The sequence below is a fragment of the Macaca fascicularis genome, chromosome 6, assembly GCF_037993035.2.
Source record: "Macaca fascicularis isolate 582-1 chromosome 6, T2T-MFA8v1.1".
Lineage (NCBI taxonomy): Eukaryota > Metazoa > Chordata > Mammalia > Primates > Cercopithecidae > Macaca > Macaca fascicularis.
Window position 1 is genome coordinate 114,797,471 of NC_088380.1, and position 19,850 is coordinate 114,817,320.

A 19,850-nucleotide genomic window follows, 5' to 3' on the forward strand; every position below is an offset into this window, starting at 1 on the left:
CAGAAGAAATATATTTTGGCCAGGCGTGGTGGTTCATGCCTGTAATTCCAGTACTTTGGGAGGCCGAGGTGGGCGGATCACTTGAGGTCAGGAATTCAAGACAAGCCTGGTCAACCTGGTGAAACCCCACCTCTACTAAAAATACAAAAATCAGCCGGGCATGGTGGTACACACCTGTAATTCCAGCTACTTGGGAGGCTGAAGCACAAGAACCACTGAACCCAGGAAGCGGAGGTTGCAGTGAGACGAGATCATACCACTGCACTCCAGCACTCCAGCCTGGGAGACAAAGTGAGACTCTGTCTCAGAAAAAAAAAAAAAAAAAAAAAAGGAGGAGTAATGTATTTCAATCATTAAGATAAAAAATTCAAAGCAGACATGATATTAAACAAATACTGATTGTCAAATCTATATTTATTTCTAACATAAGCATTCAAAGAAAGAAAACAATACATATCGACAGTATTTTGAAAGGATATACTATATATATATATTCTTACTGACATTAGTGTTCAAAATACAGGCTCTAACCCAAAAAAGGATGAACTCTTCTTACCTTATTGTCTGAAGGATATACTTTTTGTAATTCCTAATAGCTGTAGGCTCCTAAAAAATACTTTGTGCTTTATCATCTAAGCTAACATTAACATTACTCAGTGATTCTCATTCATTATAAATATTTTTATGAATTTTTGAGGAGAACTGTCTAGGTTCAGAAGTTTATATCCCAACAGAGGCTTTTAACCTTCATCTTACAATGCCAAACGATGAATAAAAATCTCAAGCTGAAGAAATCAAACTTAACTCTCTCTCTCTTCTCTTGACATTTGTATCCATCCATATTCTTCCTCCAAAAACCACTGAAAGCAAATTGCATAAAGGCAAATCTTTACTCTGAACTTGGCTAGAAGTGATAAGAAAACTCATCATGACAACAAATATAAAAACAAACTAAAAAAACAAAAAAAATCCATATCTAAGACATTATTAGTCATAAGCAAGTCTGTTTCTGCAATAAGCCTTGTTACAGAATGACTTACTTCATATCCACAGTTGTTCTTTAAAGTCATCTACTAATGTTACTATATTCAGCCTACATCTAAAACAAAAACACCTATGTTAGATCTCCATTTTTAAATTTAAAAGTCTACTTTTACAGAAAAGGTGCCAATTTACTTTTGTTCTTAACAGTATTTATATTTCTAAAAAAGACACATTTTGGTTAATAGTTATTTAGAGTGACATTACTTTAACACAATGCAGCGACAACATAAAATATTTATATAAAAGTGCACTTTTCTTAACTCTGAAGGATATATTATTTACTGAAACTTTACACAATTCGATTCTTAGTAAAATTTTAAACAAAATATTTTTCAGTCAAGAAAAGATTTTCAATTAACATTTCTGATATTTTACTACAAGAAAAAATCTTTAAGAACTTTCTCCCAAATTTATGTACTTTTCCAAATTTTGAAATATAGTAAATTATTCTTTTTAATATTTTTAAATATTAAAAATAACATTGAGCATTTAATTCTCATATGCACCTACATACAGAGTACATAATACCATGTAATGTTCTAAGTACATTATATATATATTAAAACATTTAATCCTCATAGTAATCTTATAACATAAATACTATTATAATACCCATTTTACTGAAGGGCTAGGGCATTAAGTAAATTGTTCAAGGAGACAAAGTAGAGGAGCTAAGAATTGAACCCAGACAGTCTGCTCCAGAGTCCATACTCTTTACTATATTATTATACAGACTCCTGCATGCCAAGCACTATCCGTAAGACTTGAAATTGGCAAATCAAACAAACAAAACAAATCATGGTTACTGTTTTCAAAGAGTTCACCAACTATCAACACACACGCAACCAACAAACCTTCTAGGATTCCAGTAATACAATCCAATTGCTAGTAGAGCTCAAACCAGCATGATTAATTCTTAAAGTAACACTTTACAAATTTGGCCTGTGCCTCAGGTCTCAAAAAGGTAGGAAGGGGAAGGAGAAAGGAAAAAAGTAAGGCTAAAAAGGTCAATTGGAACAAGACCATAAAGTTCTAGTGAGTGACATCCTAAGGAATTTAGATTCGATTGTGTAGCACACAGTCAACAGCCATTAAAGAATCTTTAAAATGACCAGTCAAGTGTTTTAGTAGGAAAATTAAACAAAACCAAAAAAACCCAAAAAACAAACAACCACCACCAAAAAAAACCTTTCAGTGTTAGTAAGAATATGGTGGAACAGGAAAGAGATTGGAGACAATAACATTAGTAATTCAATTAGTCAACATTATACAAAAAGCTCTCTGGAACAGAGAAATGAGTAAGACTGAAAGAAAGAAAAAAGTTATTTCCAAAGCTTAGACACTAAATTTTTAGGAGAAAGATAAGAGATAGGGAAGAATCAAAGCTGAGTCTCAAGTTTCTAGATTAGAACACTAGGAAGAAGTGATGACATTAAGTGGATAAGGAAAAAGCAACAGGAGTCAACGGGAATCAGTATATGATTCATGATTTGAAACAGTATAATACTGCGGATACTACAAGTCTTTATTTTCATATTAAAAATCAGTGACTTTCTGTTATGAAACATAAAATACCAATTTAGTTTCTTAAACTTGTTTCTTTTGGCCTTATTTATAACTATTTTCTTGCTAAGAATACATCTAATACTAAGTAATGAATGATTTATGTTTAGAAAGTACAACTTAAAATAAAAAAAATCACCCTCCCTAAAACCCAAAAGCACTGATTTATTTACTGTACATTATTAATGTATGAGGGTTAAGACTTTGATACAGCTGTAGCCTCACTTTGATGTCAGGAATGGAGAGAAGTACCAGAGTTGCCTTCTATATCTAGTCTTAAAGAATACACATTTTTAATATCTTTGAGACCATGAAATGTCATTTCACATTTATTTTTTTTTGCTTTGCTCTGAGAAAATAAGCTTTATTAATATCTGTATTAAATCATTAAAATATCTTTTAAAATTAAAACTTCATTTACTAATACACACTTCAGCTGTATCCATTTCAAACAAAATAACACATTCAATATGATAAAAATCAAAATTCTAAAAATTATATATTAGTAACAAAAATGGCTATTTTTGTTTTTAATATACCTAATTCCATTGTTGCTCAATTAGATAATAAATATTTTTCGTTCAAATTGATATTAAAGGAAAACAAAAAGTATTTTATTATCTATTATCTTAAATATTAAATTTAGCATCATTTTCTGAAATAATAAACCTAGCATGCATAGGTAACAATATATAAATCACCTAACTATTCTGCTTCAATTGGATAATCTCCACATAAAGCAAATAATCACCTTGAATAACTCCATAAATAAACAGGGTATATTCTTAACACAGGGTTAAGACTATTCACCTATTTTAGAGGATAACTTATAATTCAGTAGTATATAGCAAAGTTAGAAACTTAAATAGTAAAGGTGAGTCATTTTATAGTCTACAACAGTAAAGGCAGGTATACTCTAGACGAAGATCTTATTGTGACAAAATCATGTAATATGTAGAACCTCAGTAAGGAATGTAATTAAGTAACAATTTTTGCTGAATTCGCAAATTAATATACTTCAGGTTGACCAATAGATGGTGCTCAACCTCCATATATAAAAAATAATAAATATCCCAAAAGCATTACTAGTAAAATAAAATTATTTTCAGACTATGTGGCAATTTAAAGACTCAAACATCAAAAACCCAATGCATAAACATCACATTAACTGTTTGTTCTGTGCAGAAGGAAATAATTTTGGATACCTTCAAAAAAGAATTTTAAGAATGATACTGACTGACCGTTCATCTATAGAAAACTGCTAAAATTGTTTTTTAAATGTTTCTGAAACATTGTTTTCAAAATTAGCATTCAGTACTACAAAAACATTAAACAACTCAGAAATAAACTTCAAAAAAAGTTTATTCACAACAAATTAAGAAACAATTTTAAGTCATTTATCCCAACTTAACTCATGCTTTAGAATTCTTGCTGAGTAAGCATTTAACATTCTATTCCTTTGGTAGAAATACAGTTTTTACAACAAACAAAAAACCTAAAAAATTCAGCAAAATCAGAATCCATATATCTTCAAAAATTCACATTTTATGGCATTATATTCTCAATTTATAAAAATGGCATATGACCCAATTGACTGAATTCTAAATGTAAGCTACAGTCACCAAAAGCAATGCAATTACTTCCGAACAGAGTGATGATAAAGCAGTTACTCCTGAAGTGCCACAAATACCCAAGTAGGGCTTATATTATACAATTTTAATTTACTATTATATAACTAATTTATTTTTGTTTTTAGGGAGAAAGAAACATAAAGTACCACAGAAATTCTACAAAGTACAGCTCCGTATGATAGACAATGTCCTAACAATAATTTTTTGTCTATTTTAATTATAGTCTTCCTGCTACTTCTCACTACTATGTGAACAAGACATATAAAATTTGGCTTCCAAACATCTAAATAAAGAACAGAAGGCACTGAGAAAAATCGTTTTTGTATAAAATCTGTGCATAGAAAAAGTTGTTTCTTTCTACTCCACCAGTCAAAGAAGATCAATACCAATCATAGATTTAAACTAAAATCTTAACAAAACAACTTCAATAGGCTTTAAATTTTACTGAAAGCATCTAAAGCCCTAAGTTTTTCTTCATAAAAATTAAATTCCACTAACTTGCCTAACGGTGCTAAGAAGAAATCAACAAAAATTCAGTCTGAGAGATGGGAAACAACGTTGTCACTGTAGAAAATATAAATCTTTTTTTAATAGCAAAGTTCTTGATCAACACAAAACATAGTTCATCCTTTGATATAGTAATACACTATCTCATACAGAATATTAAAGTACCAAAGTCTTATAATTCCTAATTCAATTTAATTTTTAAATTCATGTTTGTTTATTCACTATTCTTAACCATTAATCAAAAACCTAATTTAGTTTATACATATTTTCAAAATAAAACAAAAAATAAAAACCTAACATGTCGGCATTTAAAATACATTTATTCTTGCAGTTTCTAAAACGAGTCTTTTTTCCATATCTACATTAAAAGTATAGCACAATGATTTAACTATTATTTACTTTCAGTTTCACATATAGTGCCAGCATTTAATTTATTAGGAGAGTATAACACTTTTTCCTCTATTACCTAACTCATGAGTACATATCTGAAAAAAAAAAAAGCCCCAAATTTTTACTGCTATTTTAAAACACAGTCTGATTTATAACAGTTTTTTAAATGATTTAAAATTGTTAAAAATCTGTCAGGTTTCTATCAAGTTCATTTTTCTTTTAAACAAATGGCAGAGTTGGACCTTTATACCTTTATGACATACATAAAGGATAAATTCACAATCTGAACCTAGTTTAAAGCTCATGAGGGCAAATCCCTCTCTTCTATTTCCAAACTAAACCTGAGGTTCTCACTCACACATCTCCCCATCCCAAGATACCATTAACGTATATTTTGTACATACACAGTACAGTTTTCAAACTACTTTTTCACAGTGACACAAGCAAGTTTACATTACACAAACGTGTACTAAAAAACAGACACACTAGTTTCTAGAAATAGAAAAGTGCTTAAATCACAATCTAAAAGTTATTAAATAAGGAAAGAAAAGAAAACAGGTGGGCTAATTTCCATATAATCCTTCAATTTTAGATAAAGATATGTTTTTCCAGAAAAGCTCCCTGGCGTTTTACTTTCCAATAAATTGCTATAATGAATACCTATACTTCAAAATGCAAAAAATTATAAAAATCAAAATTTTTTTAAAAAGGCCAGCCTGCCCCTGTTCATGATTGGCTGCTTGTCCAGTAAGGCCTGGGTCCCTAGGTAAGTTATCCACTCTGCAGGAGCTGATTGAAGCAGTGCATGTGAAATTCGGAAGGCTCCAGGAGGAACTAAATAGCGTGGACACAATAACACGATAAAATGTCAGTCGAGAATCTGAAAAAAAGGGTAGATGCCATGGAAAAATCATTAGATATTTCTTCCCAGAACATCTAAAATGATGGGTAAATAAAGCTAAATGTCCAAATCTAGATCCTACATTTAAAAGTTTCAGAAAATTAATTTCTTCAAGTTTAAAAGGAGTATGTCCATTCTTACGGACAATTCTTGTTAAAATTTTCAGTTTATAAAATTTTCAAAACCAGAAATAGATGATCATGTATCAGTAGTTCACTTGAGATTTTTGTTAACCTTTTAGAATAATCACTGCTTATACAAATGAATTAGTATTTATATCTCTGACTCAAAAACTTTTAGCAACTTAAAAAGTAAAATAATTTTCAAAAGTTTTACTCTCTGATACTAAAGAACTCCATTTACTTGATTAAAAAAATACAGCATCAAGGAAAAAAACATATATATATATATATATATATATATATATATCCTTCAATATTCAACTATGTTAAAGATCTAAAATGGAAGAGAGACACTCAAACTTTTTCTACTTCTATATTTAGTTCAAAGTGGCCCAATTTAGAAACAAATAACATTTATTATTTTTTTCTCATATTCAATTTTTGGAATTGTTGAACAAATGCTTCCAGAAAGAAATATAATAGTTGTAATTAAATGGGTGAATTAAATTATCTATGGTGTTGTTTCGATAACTGTTTAAAACTAACGACCATAAAAGATCTTCTATTTTATATTATCTCCACATGAAGATTTTCTACTGGAAAGTTTAACCATGTTTTATATACAGAAGAAGTAGTTTTATTTCACTATTGCAGCAATTTAAGAAAACTTGGAGGGCAGCTCCTGGACCTAAAAATTATTCATTAGTGTGAAATAACTCACTTAGTTTTTTTTCATTCACCCACAAATAAAAAGGTAACAAAGAAAAAGGAAAAAATAAAGATATATAATTTTATCACCTTGCATTCATATAATGAAGGTCTATATGGAATTGTGTTATATATGTAAGAGTAAAGTTCTGCTAGTTTCAAAAAACTGATGACTCAAAATGATTTAGAATTAAAGATCACAGTAATATACAATGAATATTAAAGAATATGTCTATATATACATATTTAAAGTCTATAATTAGTCTATAATTTGATCACAGAGAGTAAAATATAGTATACATATACATGTACACAATAAAAAGGAACAGACCTACTAAAGTTTTATTTTGTAAAATCAAATTGATTCATGATATGATTACTATAGCATTTTAATTATGGTTTCTTATTGCATTTTTGTGTCTCTGAGCATATGAAAATGTATAAAAATACTCAGAGATCTCTGAATTCTATTATTCCTCCCACTTATTAATTCAGTGGACTTTGGTGCTCAGTTTTCTATTACCCAGTCTTAAGATAGAGGGGACACATATTAATATAGATGAATTAAGTGATAAAAACCTAGGATGAATTCGAGAGCTTTAAAAACACATAATAAAGAGAAGCTTTAAAAACAATGCAGGTCATTTTTTTCATAGATAACTGTTGGCATCATTTGAATTCCAAAATGATTTGAGGTCAGTAATTTGAATACATTTATTTTTACACACATTTACAACAGCTTATCTATGCTGCAAGATTCTTACATCTTTCTCATACAGCACTTGCCGCTACATTTCTAATGGGAAAAAAATTAAATATTATGCTAATTGCCATACAGTTGAATGCAACAAAAATGAACTGTGGTTAAGTTCTAGGGGAGTTGTTTGTTTTAAATTACAGTACTATAGGTCTAATCTCAAGAAAAAAGACAAATACTGGAGAAATAACACTTATTCTTGGATGGAATGTGAGTGATAAAATTTTAACATTCCTGGAAAATGTATATCAGTCATTGGTATAAATGGTGTGTATTAATAACTATTCACTAAGAGACAGGATTTTTCCATTTAGGACAACTATCAAAAATTTAGAATGCAAAAAAGTTCAGCATATTAATCCCAAGAATGATAATTTCCATAACTTTTATAGATGTCTATCATACCTAAAAATGCCTATTATGATTTTTAACTCTGATAATAATGAAATCCAGATAGGTGTCATTCTTAATGGGAGATATACGTATTGATACACTATAACAGGATAACTAATTTTAAGAATACCTCCTAGTAGGACAGGCAATCCAACCATTTCTCATGTCGTGATTGGAATGTGACATTTCTGTGCGCCAACCCATCATATGTCTTTCTGAAAAACATGCCACAGATGTGGACCAATCAATAAAGTAATTGGTCAAGGCTACTTTTTCTGAAAATACATATGTCATCCAATGCAACTAAACTGATACATCCAAGGATAAAGTTTACACTAAAATCAAGACAAAGATAGTGTAATGACTATTCCAAGTAAATATAGTCATCACTAGTCAATAATACTTCCATGAATACACCAACATATTGTAACTGAAGAACAATTTCTTTCCAAAAAAAAAAAGGGTGGGAGGGTTCACCTCCAGTTTATGGAATGAGTGCTTCAAACAAAATCCCAAAATAAAAGAAATACATATTGCTTCCCAATCCTACAGAGTTAAGTCTTTACCTAGAAGCCTCTCTAAATGAGTCTTTAGCTTAAGGAAATAAGTCACTTTTAAATTAACCCTTTTAAAAAAGAGAATTAGCCTATCATTGCCTAGAGTTGAGAGAAATCTTGAAAATTAAGAGATACTTACAAAATATAATTCTACAAACAAAGCCTGAAAAATTTCTTCTAATCAAACAACTGTAATTAAGATAATTTTCCTCATCAAACCCTTAACCAACTGTTAATTTTACTATATTTAAATAATACTTTAAGGAATGTAATGTTTCATATTTTCTTGAACATTTTATTATAATCATTCAACCACTGACATTTATCCTTTATGTATACACTAATAGTTTTTCAATAATGTAATCTATGGAATTTACATATAGATGCCTCATTTTCTAAGAAAAACCTATGTTGAAACAAATCAGTGATAATTCATAGTTGAAAATCCTTTTTTATTTATAAAAAAGAAAAGCCTTATCATTTCAGCCAAAAATGTCACAAATAATGAACGTGTAACTCAATACAGAAAGGCGATTTACATTCACTTCCTAAGTAGAGTACCTAACACATAAACCTGCAAACACTAACATTTTAAGAAAACTGGACATGAAATTATATAGCTTCATCATTACATTTAAGCCCTTGGTCTAAATCTAATTTGTGTTCATAACAAACATTACAAAGTGCTTAAGTTTTAATATACTCTTCTGAAAGCTCAAAAAGATCATAAGACTTGTATATATGGCCGGGCGCGGTGGCTCAAGCCTGTAATCCCAGCACTTTGGGAGGCTGAGACGGGTGGATCACGAGGTCAGGAGATCGAGACCACCCTGGCTAACACGGTGAAACCCCGTCTCTACTAAAAAATACAAAAAACTAGCCGGGCGAGGTGGCAGGCGCCTGTAGTCCCAGCTACTCGGGAGGCTGAGGCAGGAGAATGGCGTGAACCCGGGAGGCAGAGCTTGCAGTGAGCTGAGATCCGGCCACTGAACTCCAGCCTGGGCGACAGAGCAAGACTCCGTCTCAAAAAAAAAAAAAAAAAAAGACTTGTATATATACAAAAATGTTTCAAAATATAGTCAATATAGTCCCTCTACTAACTCTTAATTAGTGAGTATAGGACACAAGTAACAGTCGTATAGTAAACCACAATGTATGACTAAAAACAGGCTGCAAAATGCATATATTACCACCACAAATGTTAACTTAATGAGCCACCAGAACAAATTTCTAGTCTCAGTTCAATTCCCCTTGACCAGATCATTTCCTCCAAAACACGTGGGCATACAAACACACACACAGACACATACACACACACACACTCTCAACATACTCATTCCCCTTTTTCATATGTTGGTCTTCCAATTTAAGACTACATGCAAATAAAGACAAGTCAAACTGCTTTCTTTCACTGTGGAAATAATTCTGACTTTAAAAGGGATGAGTTTGCTGAACGACAATATAAAACATATGTATTCTGAAGACTTTATTTTTACTTCAACTAGAGGCTTCTCCCATTTAAAACAAAGAGTTTTAAAGTGAAAGTATTTTACCTACAAGCAAAATTTTCAGAGTTTGTTCCAGGGATTCTTACCTGGGGCCTGTACAGGTATCTGCAAGGTCAAAAATATTTTAATAATAATATAATACTAACACATTATTTGCCCTTTCCACTCTTATTCTCTCAGTTAACAGTGGAATTTTTCAGAGACTACATGACCTGAGATAACATCATCACTCTGATGACTAATAGAATGTATGCCTGTATATTCAAACTTTCTCATTTTGAATTTCAAGTGAAAAAAAATTCAATAGAACAACATAACAAAATCTCTTTGGCATCTCAAATAACTTTCAAGAGTATAATGGGTCCACAGACCAGAGTTTGAGAATCAGTGAACTAGTAGAAATCAAGTACAGCTTTTTATTGGGAGTGGGATAATCTTATACCATGTTCCTTCCTACTAATTTACCTTTCACAGCCCAAAGACATGTGTCCCTACCCATTTTAATTTTATTACACTTTTAAATTCAAAACAAATAACCTATGATGGGCATTAAACACTTTGATAGTGTTTTAAATAAATTTGCAACAGCCAAAATTTCTATGAAAACATGTCTCTAGTAACTTATACTTCTTTAAATCTGCTTTTCTTCAAGTAACAGCATTCTAGAAAAATTATTTTAAACTTAATTTGAATTATTGATATGCTTCAGAAGTCATATGCCAATATTACTTCATCTTAACATTCAGTAATTCAACCCAGTAAGTTTATTCAACATTTATGAGTTAACCAAATAACGTAATTATCATTTATAATTATCATGAAAAATTTCCTGAATTCCAAAATTCCTGAATAAACTTGAATGATATAATCACTTTCAGTGAAGATTTCCCCTACTTAAATGAAACTAAGATTAGTCAAAAAAAATGGACTATTTAAAAATAAATACACCTATCTGCAAGCCCTTTAGATCGCCAAGAACAAAAATAAACCGAAATGAAATTCAGAAAAAGAGAATCACTTACAATTGTCAATACAAGAAAGAATAGGCCTAGGCACCAAGAAACCTCTTTCTCTCTCTCCCTCATTTGGTATTTCTAACTCTCATAATCAATCAATATTCCTTTTCTGTTACCTCATATCTCAGTCTTGTACATACTGGATTAAAAACTAAAAACTATTTCCCTCCCTGCGGGAAGGGAGACCTCTTCTTTGTCCTTCTCTATAATAAAATAAGAATAAAACTTTTCCATAAGGGACCAATAGTCTACTGTATGTATACAATAAAACTTTTGTATTAGAAACTGATTACATTTCTCAATTTCTAATTCTTAAAAGAATTCAGGGAAAGGTAAACTTTTTGAGTTTCTATATCTCCATATGAAAAACGAGGATATAAGACCTACCTCATAAAGCTGTCATAAATCAAGTCTGACCCTAACAGAAAAGACGGGAAAGAGAGCTTGTGACCAGGAAAAAGTGAGTGTATATGGCATGTTCAGAAAACCACATATGGATTTGGCTAACACAGAGTGATTTAGTAAGGACATATAAGTCAGATTTGCTACCACACGTTCTCACATATAACTGGGAGCTGAATGATGAGAACACATAGACACATGAAGGGGCCCATTGGAGGTGGGTGGTAGGGAAAGCATCAGGGAAGAATAGCTAATGAATGCTGGACTTAATAACTAGGTGACGAGATGATCTGTGCAGCAAACCACCATGATACAGGTTTACCTATGTAACAAACCTGCACATCCTGCACATGTACCTTGGAACTGAAAAGCTGAAGGGGGGAAAAAAGTGAGAATTGCATAGCAGAAGTGAGGCCAAGAGAGACACTGTCAACTATGCTAAGCAGTGTGATATCTCCATCCTGTATGAGAGGAAAAATCACTGAAAGGCTTTAACCAAGAATGGGAACACAGAAGAAGAATATAGTGACAGAAGAGGATAGCTAACACTACAAGTTCAGTCCAGTTGAGTTTTGGGCATGCTCAGTTTGAACTGAAAACAAAGAGAAGACTAAAAGAACTGCTCAACAATCTCAGCAAAAAGGGAGTAAAATCAGAACACTGTCAGGTAGTCCTTTGAAACTGTTTCAAACAATCTGCACACAAAGAAACATCCATCCATTTTATCTCTCCACCCTTGAAAATAACAGTTCCATAAAACAATGTTTACCCTTATTGTATGATAAATCCTGATAGCTTCTTTTCTTTTTTTAAAAATGCCAGTTTGGATCTCATAAATTTATATCAAAACCCATTAGTAGAGTCAGATTAATACTGATTTAGGATACTGGTTTAGTAATCTGAGTAGATCCCCAATATCCAACGGCTGTTACATTTGGATTTTTAATCTTATCCATACCTGTTTACGTAAATGGAAGAATACATGAATTTGCATATTTTTATGAGATCTTTTTTACTTTGGCAGTAAATTTTATACATTTTCTTGAAAAAACGTATGTGTACTTACTGATATTATAATTCCGCTTTTTAGATATAAGGGGGGAAATACTCTTCCCATTCCTCAAGAAGGCCTAAAGATTTAATCAATGATGCTGTGAATGAGAAACACTGGTGATTACGCATTTAATACGAATTACTAAAGGATATAGGTCTCCAAGAGCAACTTTTTAGCACACTGTACTCTAAGACATTATATTCATATATAATCTGCTACACAGATAGTAGTGGTTACGAACATGAATTTTGATGCCATACTACCAGGTTTCTAACCTTGTACCTGAAAAACACTGTCATCTCCCCAAGTTTCAAGTTTCCTCATCTGGAAAATGGAGTAACTACCTTACAGAGATAGTGTGAGAATTAAACTAGACAAAATATTTAAAGTGTTTTTAAAAGGGTCAGGTTCAAATATTAACTATTACTATAATTTATCTTTGAGCATGTTTTCTAGCTTCTTTGAAGTAAAGGTGTATTTCACTCTGTGGTTTGTCAAGTATTCTATCAAGTTCAGTATAAAAGATAGGGGATAGCATTTTCCTTCATTGTGTCCGCAGAACACAGAGTCATATTTTAACTTCGGTAGAATTCACAGGTCTTATATAAAAAGAAACTAAACCTTCACATTCTCTCTCTTCACTAATTAATTATCACTTGTGAGCATGTTAAGAAAAGTCCAAGGGTTATCTCTAAATACTGACACTAGCAATTACTCCATACTATTAAATGTACTAATTTACTTTATTGATTATGCCTGTCTTAATCCCTCCCATTTATTGGTTCTTAAACTTCCTCTCTTTTTTATGATATACATTATCTTTGGGTATCCATCATGAAACCCAAAAAGTAATACCCTGAGATCATCAAGTCAAGTACCCCTATACCTCTCACTTTTCCCTCAGTGTATCAATGTGTGTAACACAGGATCCTGTTACTGGTATTTACGGTGATGAATGTGAGTCACCAAGAAAAGGTTTTATTATATTGATATATATTCTCCTTAGGAAGACATTTTTGAACGAGAAAAAGCTTTTTTAAAAAAGAGAAAAAGCTTTACATTTAAGTTAGTGACCTTTAATTGTCTAGTCTAGGGTGTTAACTCTTTTGGGTATATGTAAAATCTTGTTTTATTTATTTATTTTTTGAGACAGGGTCTCACTCTGTCACCCAGGCTGGAGTACAGTGGTTGCAATCATAGTTTACTGCAGCTTCAAACTCCTAGACTCAAGTAATTCTTCTGCCTCAGCTTCCTGAGTAGCTGGGACTACTGCCATGTGTCACCACAGGCACCTAATTTTTTAATTTTTTTGTAGACACGGGGTCTCACTATATTGCCCTAGCTAGTCTTGAACTCCTGGCCTCAAGTAATCCTCCCACCATGGCCTCTCAAAGTGCTGGGATTATAGGTGTGAGCCATTGCACTCAGCCATATTTTGTTCTGTTGTATACCATATCAACCTCTGATTTTGTTTAACATATATATTGTGATTACTGATAGTTGATCTTTGCACAAAGGTACTTCACTGCTATGAATGACAGGATGTTCTTCTGTATGAAAGAGCCTGTACAACAAATTACCCTTCATCCTGATCCATTAACATAGCTTTTAAATAAGACAGCTAAAGAAAAAAATGCTTTTTTTGAGATAACGTTGTTATAAAACATCAAGGAATAAAGAAAAGGCAAATCAGAACTTTTTATAAGCAAGTCCAGTTTGCTTTAGGTCTTATCTACATGTATATGTAATACACAATTTTACAACTTCATTTAAGTAGTATACAATGGAAAACATAATATGATACATGCACATTTTCTTACATATTGGATGACCAATGAATACTGCCTCACAGATTCAGGTTCTTGGTTCTGTTTGTTCCTATGAATAGAAACATGACCTTGTCTCCATTTTTACTCTACCTATCCAAAGAAATGCCTACTACTGCTGTTTTTCACTATCATGACTTTTTCAAAATTTTTGTATCAACTAAAATTAAGGAATGAGAAAGAACATTATTGTAAACAACAATATAGTAAATATAGTAAGAATAACAATGGTAGTAGTAAAAATAATAGTAGTAGAAATAACAGTAACAAATGGTGGTTTTCATTTTTTGAGTGTCTAGAATGTATAGGCATTATAAAAAGCATATTTATACATTATCTCATTATAATAATCCTATAAGGAAAATATTCCCATTTTATAGATTAGTAAAACTGAGATTCAGAGAGGTTAAATAACTTGCCCACGATCACAAAGCTAGTAAAGGTGGAACAGAAATTCAAACCAGTACTATCATCTTAACACTAGTAAGAACTCTGACTCCTACAAGTATATTCTGTGGTCAAAACAGGTTTTGCTTAATGGAAATTGTGATAGAAATATTAACTCTAATTTGGGAAGAAAACCTTCATCATAGATTTTGAATTTGCAATTATTTCACAAAATAGCTTAGTTACTAAGAGAATCTGAATGAGCATTGTGATACATCAGGTTGTTGCTCAGAACAGAATTAACTTTGGCCTTCACTTCCTCCATCCTTTACCTGTAGTTGGTAAGACAACTATTTTCACTTGAAATAAATTTTTTAAAGCACAATTGTAAATTTACTGATTTTAAATAATTTTAAAATGGCTAACATATGGTTTAGAATAGACACAAGAAAAAGAGCACTCATATACACTGTAGGTAAGAGTATAAATTGACACAACTATATTTTCTGAAAGGTATCTGCCAATAGGTAGCAAATTTTAAAAGCAAATGCTGTCCGGATCCCAAAATTTCACTTTCAGAATACATTCTCAGGAAATAATTCAAGAGTAAAAGAAAAAACAAATACCTGGCGTGGCAATAGAGAATTATTACAGGGATGCTTATAATACTGAAACATCAGAGACAACCTGAATATGAAACATAATTAATTGGTCATATAGACTATGATACATCAATACAATGGAAGACCAAAATCGTTTTTTAAAATGATGGTATAATTGGTATTCCTTCACACAGAATAATGAAAAAGAGATAGTGTAAACAAGCATAAACCGAAATAACAGAGCATAGCCATTTTTAATATTAAAATAAATACACTTATATCTGTACATATATGTATTAATGTCTGAAATGAAATTGACCAAATTATTAACAGATTATGTGTTTGAAAGAACTCCATAAATGTATACTTTTAAAAACACATTACTGTACTGTTTAAATACCAATAAACATGTATTACCTTTATAATCAGAAAAAAAGGCCATTTTCATCTTTTTAAAAACAAAGGAAACAATCAAGATGCCTACCAAGATGTAACTACAATATTCATTACAGCATAACATAGAAAGCAAGAAAGAGAACATTTTAAATACCAAATAAATTAATATATACACTATTTCCCAGCCATAAATAACTAATGTTCTATTTGATTATTTATCTTAGAATAAAGTTCAAAGTGTACTAATAAGTGAAGCCACATAAAAATAATAACAATTTTTTATAAAATACAACTTATATTTACACAGAAAAAAACTGAATATTCACTCAGTTACAAACAGTGACTGATTTTTGTATTTTGGTGGTGGATTTTGGGTAATCTGATTTCTGCCATTTGAACTTCACTGTGTTTTCCAAGGTTTCTTTAGTGAGAATGTACTGATTTTGTAATTCAAAAAAGTAAAACAAAGAAATAAAAGGATTCTCTACCCCTCATCTACTTACATTTGCCACAACAAATATTCTATATTCAATACTTCAAATAAAAACATTTACGTTTAAATCATGTTAAGTGGTTTAAAATCACAAAGGTTCTTCTGAAATTGAATATTTATCAAACTGCAAAACATTCTATAAGTTAAATATTTAAGGTTTTTTAAAGGCAAGTGAATTTCTGTGCATTAAACAATTAAATTGTTAAATAATTGTTAAACAATTAAACAATCTTTAAACAATTCTATTTGAAGGTAATTCAGGTCTTCCTAAGCATCACTAGGATTTTCTGGCATAATATTTTCTATACAAGATCACAGTTCTACAATTTTGAGGTCTCACAAAACATGTAAGACCTCTGGGTGGACTACCACCTTCAATACATGCAAAAGGAGTGCAATGTTAAGAGAAAAGCACTATCATACTATCCACATATCCTTACTTTTAAAATATTACATAACCAATGGACAGTTCCTTTTCTACCCAAATACCTTGCCCTCAATTACTAAATGTTTTTACTCTAAGAGCTGCTTTACTCTAAAAGTTTTTTTAAATCTTTTGTCCCAAATTTGGCCACGCTATTTCTACTTAATGATCCTGTCAAGTTATCTGTGTCCCAAAAAATTTAATTATATCAGAAATTGCTCATTTAAACTGTGTAGCTAAATAAATAACCCAGCTGTGGTTACAACATATATAATTTGAAATATTCTAGTAAATTACTTATATAACAATTATTTTCAATTAGAACTTTGAGATATTTTTTAAGCTGTTTCAAGAAATAATTTAGAGCTAGCTACTTAAAATTAATAGATTATGTATGTTAGGAAATCTGTTCAAAAACTGCAGGGCCCTTCTCTTATTGCTATACTAGACAATCATTATACCACTACTTAAGCATCATAACATGGAATGTAAGTTTCTTTTATTTTAAATCAGAGGCAATATGTGACTTGTCAGGGTTCCTTCTTTACACATGTCCTACATATGAATTGCCTCCAGACCAACACTGAAAGTCCACAGACAATTTTACTTCACTACCTGCTGTTGCCAGTTGAGATTTAATCTCCTCTCAGCATTCCCTTTGCCAAAATGCCAGCAAACTTCTTCAGAAAACTACAGCCACTGCCATTCTCACTTCTAATAGACAACAATTCACGACCAATTCAACACAAATAAAATTTGGGGATGAAGAAGAAAAGGGAATGAGGAAAAAGGTAAGCATCACTGAAATCACTGCATTCTACCTTCAGTCCCCCAAGACAAAAAAAGTCAACCTACCTAGCCTTTTCTTACATATCTTATTTTATTTTATTTTATTTTATTTTTATTTTTTTCTGAGAAGGAGTCTCACTGTTGTTACCCCAGCTGGACTGCAATGACGCAATCTCGGCTCACTGGAACATCTGCCTCGGGGGTTCCAGCAATTCTCCCGCCTCAGCCTCCCAAGTAGCTGAGATTACAGGCGTCCGCCACCATGCCCGGCTAATTTTTGCATTTTTAGTAGATACAGGGTTCCACCATGTTGGCCTGGCTGGTTTCAAACTCCTGACCTCAGGTGATCCACCTGCCTTGGCCTCCCAAAGTGTTGGGATTACAGATATGAGCTGCCACGCCCGGCCTTCTTACATACTTTTTATCACTAACTCTCTTCATGTTCTCTACTCTTAATATGCTCCAAGGAAGTCTGATATTCTTCCAAATGTACAATAAATTATTTTGGGTCTCTGAATTCCCAAAGATCCACTACTGGTATCTTTCCTTGGACTGAGTCTTCCCTAAGAGTCTTTTTATTTCATTTCCAAATCCCCATTTGTCATTCTGCATAAGCTCATGGAGAATCTAAAAAAAAGATTTGCTCTGATGACAGGAAAAGAGAAAAAAACATTAACACTGTTTTGTGTCCTGTTAGTTGAAGAAGAAAGAGCTCTCAGAAAGAGAATGCATAACAACAAAGGGCTAATAATGAACCAATGAAAGAAAAGAAGAGAGATAATGGCCCAGTGCCAGGAAATGCTGCATGCGTTCTAAGTACTTATGTAGGAAGAGTTCCAGTTAGTCCCTTTGGCTTTCAAACTATAATAGAGAACCTGTTCTCCAGACCCTGACCCCATCTCCTGTAGCTTCAGCTAGCACAGGGCTTGATACTCTGTTCAGGTCATTGAAGTTACCAACAGAAGAGAGAAATGTGTCTTTGGAACACATTTCTAGGACTGAAAAACATGCTTTTTTTTTCTATAAAAACATTCTTATAAAAGGTGGCGAGGTCTCATAATACATACAGCATCATAGCTTATGTAAAAGGCTACTGCAGAATAGATTAGGGACCCATTACAGAAAACATTCCTAGAAAGAATAAGCATCCCTAGTCTCTCTCAACTCCTATAAAAAACACAACTTTAAAAAAATCAACTCTTAGAACGTTGCTCATTTGTATTTCATGAACTACCTATACTTCTAATCTCCATGTAGAAAGCAATTTCCTTTCTCTGTTAAAAAAAAATGAATCTCTTTTTTCTAAACTTACATATCCTGAGTAGCAGATTGCTTGACTGTAGCAGTCCAAGCCATTGCTGGAAGGCAGCCCCAATAGTAGGATGAGAGTAATTTCACACATATCTTCTATTTAAGCAGCCACACATGTTATGACACTGCCCAAATGCCAAAGTATGAGTAAAAAACTTTTATAAACCTAAGTTACACTTGAAAAGCACCTTAAAACTAAAGGAAAAAAAAACCCTGTTATTGTAATTTTAAATGTTACTTCCAAGACAAGGTAATGCTATAGTAAAAACAAAATTTCTACCCTTAAAAACACAACTAAGTAAATTTTTCATTACTTTAAGGACATACAAAGAAATGAGTCTCACTCTATTATTGTCCATAGGGCCAACTCAGTTATTCTATGTAGTATATTCACAAATGTATATATTTCTTCCAGGCCCTCTAATTAAACTCTCCAATACCGATAATTTCTAAGTTATCAGCATAGTCATTTCAGCAGTTAAAATATAATAAGCTAATAACAGAGACTCTGACTTCCTATTTTTAGGTTAGACTGAAGTCATTCATATGAAATAAAATGAATTTAATCAATTACAAATTCCAACTGCTAATTACCATCACGTTTTTAAATAAAGGGAAATATTTCACACATAATCAAATCTTAGTTACTAAAAATCTGACTGTCCAATGTTCAAGCAGCATTTATTTCTCCTTCCAACTTCTGCTCTTGGGTCATCTTCACTGCTTACCCATTGAAGAAATAACATAATTATAAGAAGAGATGATAGAGATTCATCTAATCCAGCTTTCTACCTGATAAATGATGCTTCCAACCATATTAAAGTACAGATAATCCATTCTATTCAGAGAAGTACCAAGCATCACAACTTCTCTGGAAGAAGCTTATCTACCACTTATATTTACATGCAGACTTGGACACCTGGATTGGATAAACATCCACTCGGAGAAGACTTTTCAATTTGAAAACAACAGCCCAGACGGTCTTCAAAAAGCAGACACATAAGGCCATTTAATTTCAACTCTACCTTCTGCCACATAAGAAGTCCACCACTGTGTTGGTGAGGGAAGA

At 31.9% G+C, this 19,850-nt stretch overlaps 1 protein-coding gene across 4 annotated transcripts in view; it reads right to left on the reverse strand.

The window, feature by feature from the left end:
* Window positions 1-19,850, reverse strand: part of FBXL17 (F-box and leucine rich repeat protein 17) — a 546,079-nt gene that overhangs the window by 457,206 nt on the left and 69,023 nt on the right. The window contains exons 5-6 of one of the 4 annotated variants that reach the window (XR_012413998.1): window positions 8,147-8,231; window positions 3,952-6,015 (exon numbers count right to left, since the gene is read on the reverse strand). The exons of 2 other annotated variants lie outside the window; for them this stretch is intronic. Coding sequence is in view for 1 of the 2 variants with exons in the window: in XM_073994013.1 (XP_073850114.1) it covers window positions 6,004-6,015 (12 nt within the window). In the remaining variant the exon portion in view is untranslated. Of the gene's footprint in view, window positions 1-3,951; window positions 6,016-8,146; window positions 8,232-19,850 lie in introns of those variants that run through there. One more of the 4 variants, XM_073994013.1, reaches the window with a different exon arrangement.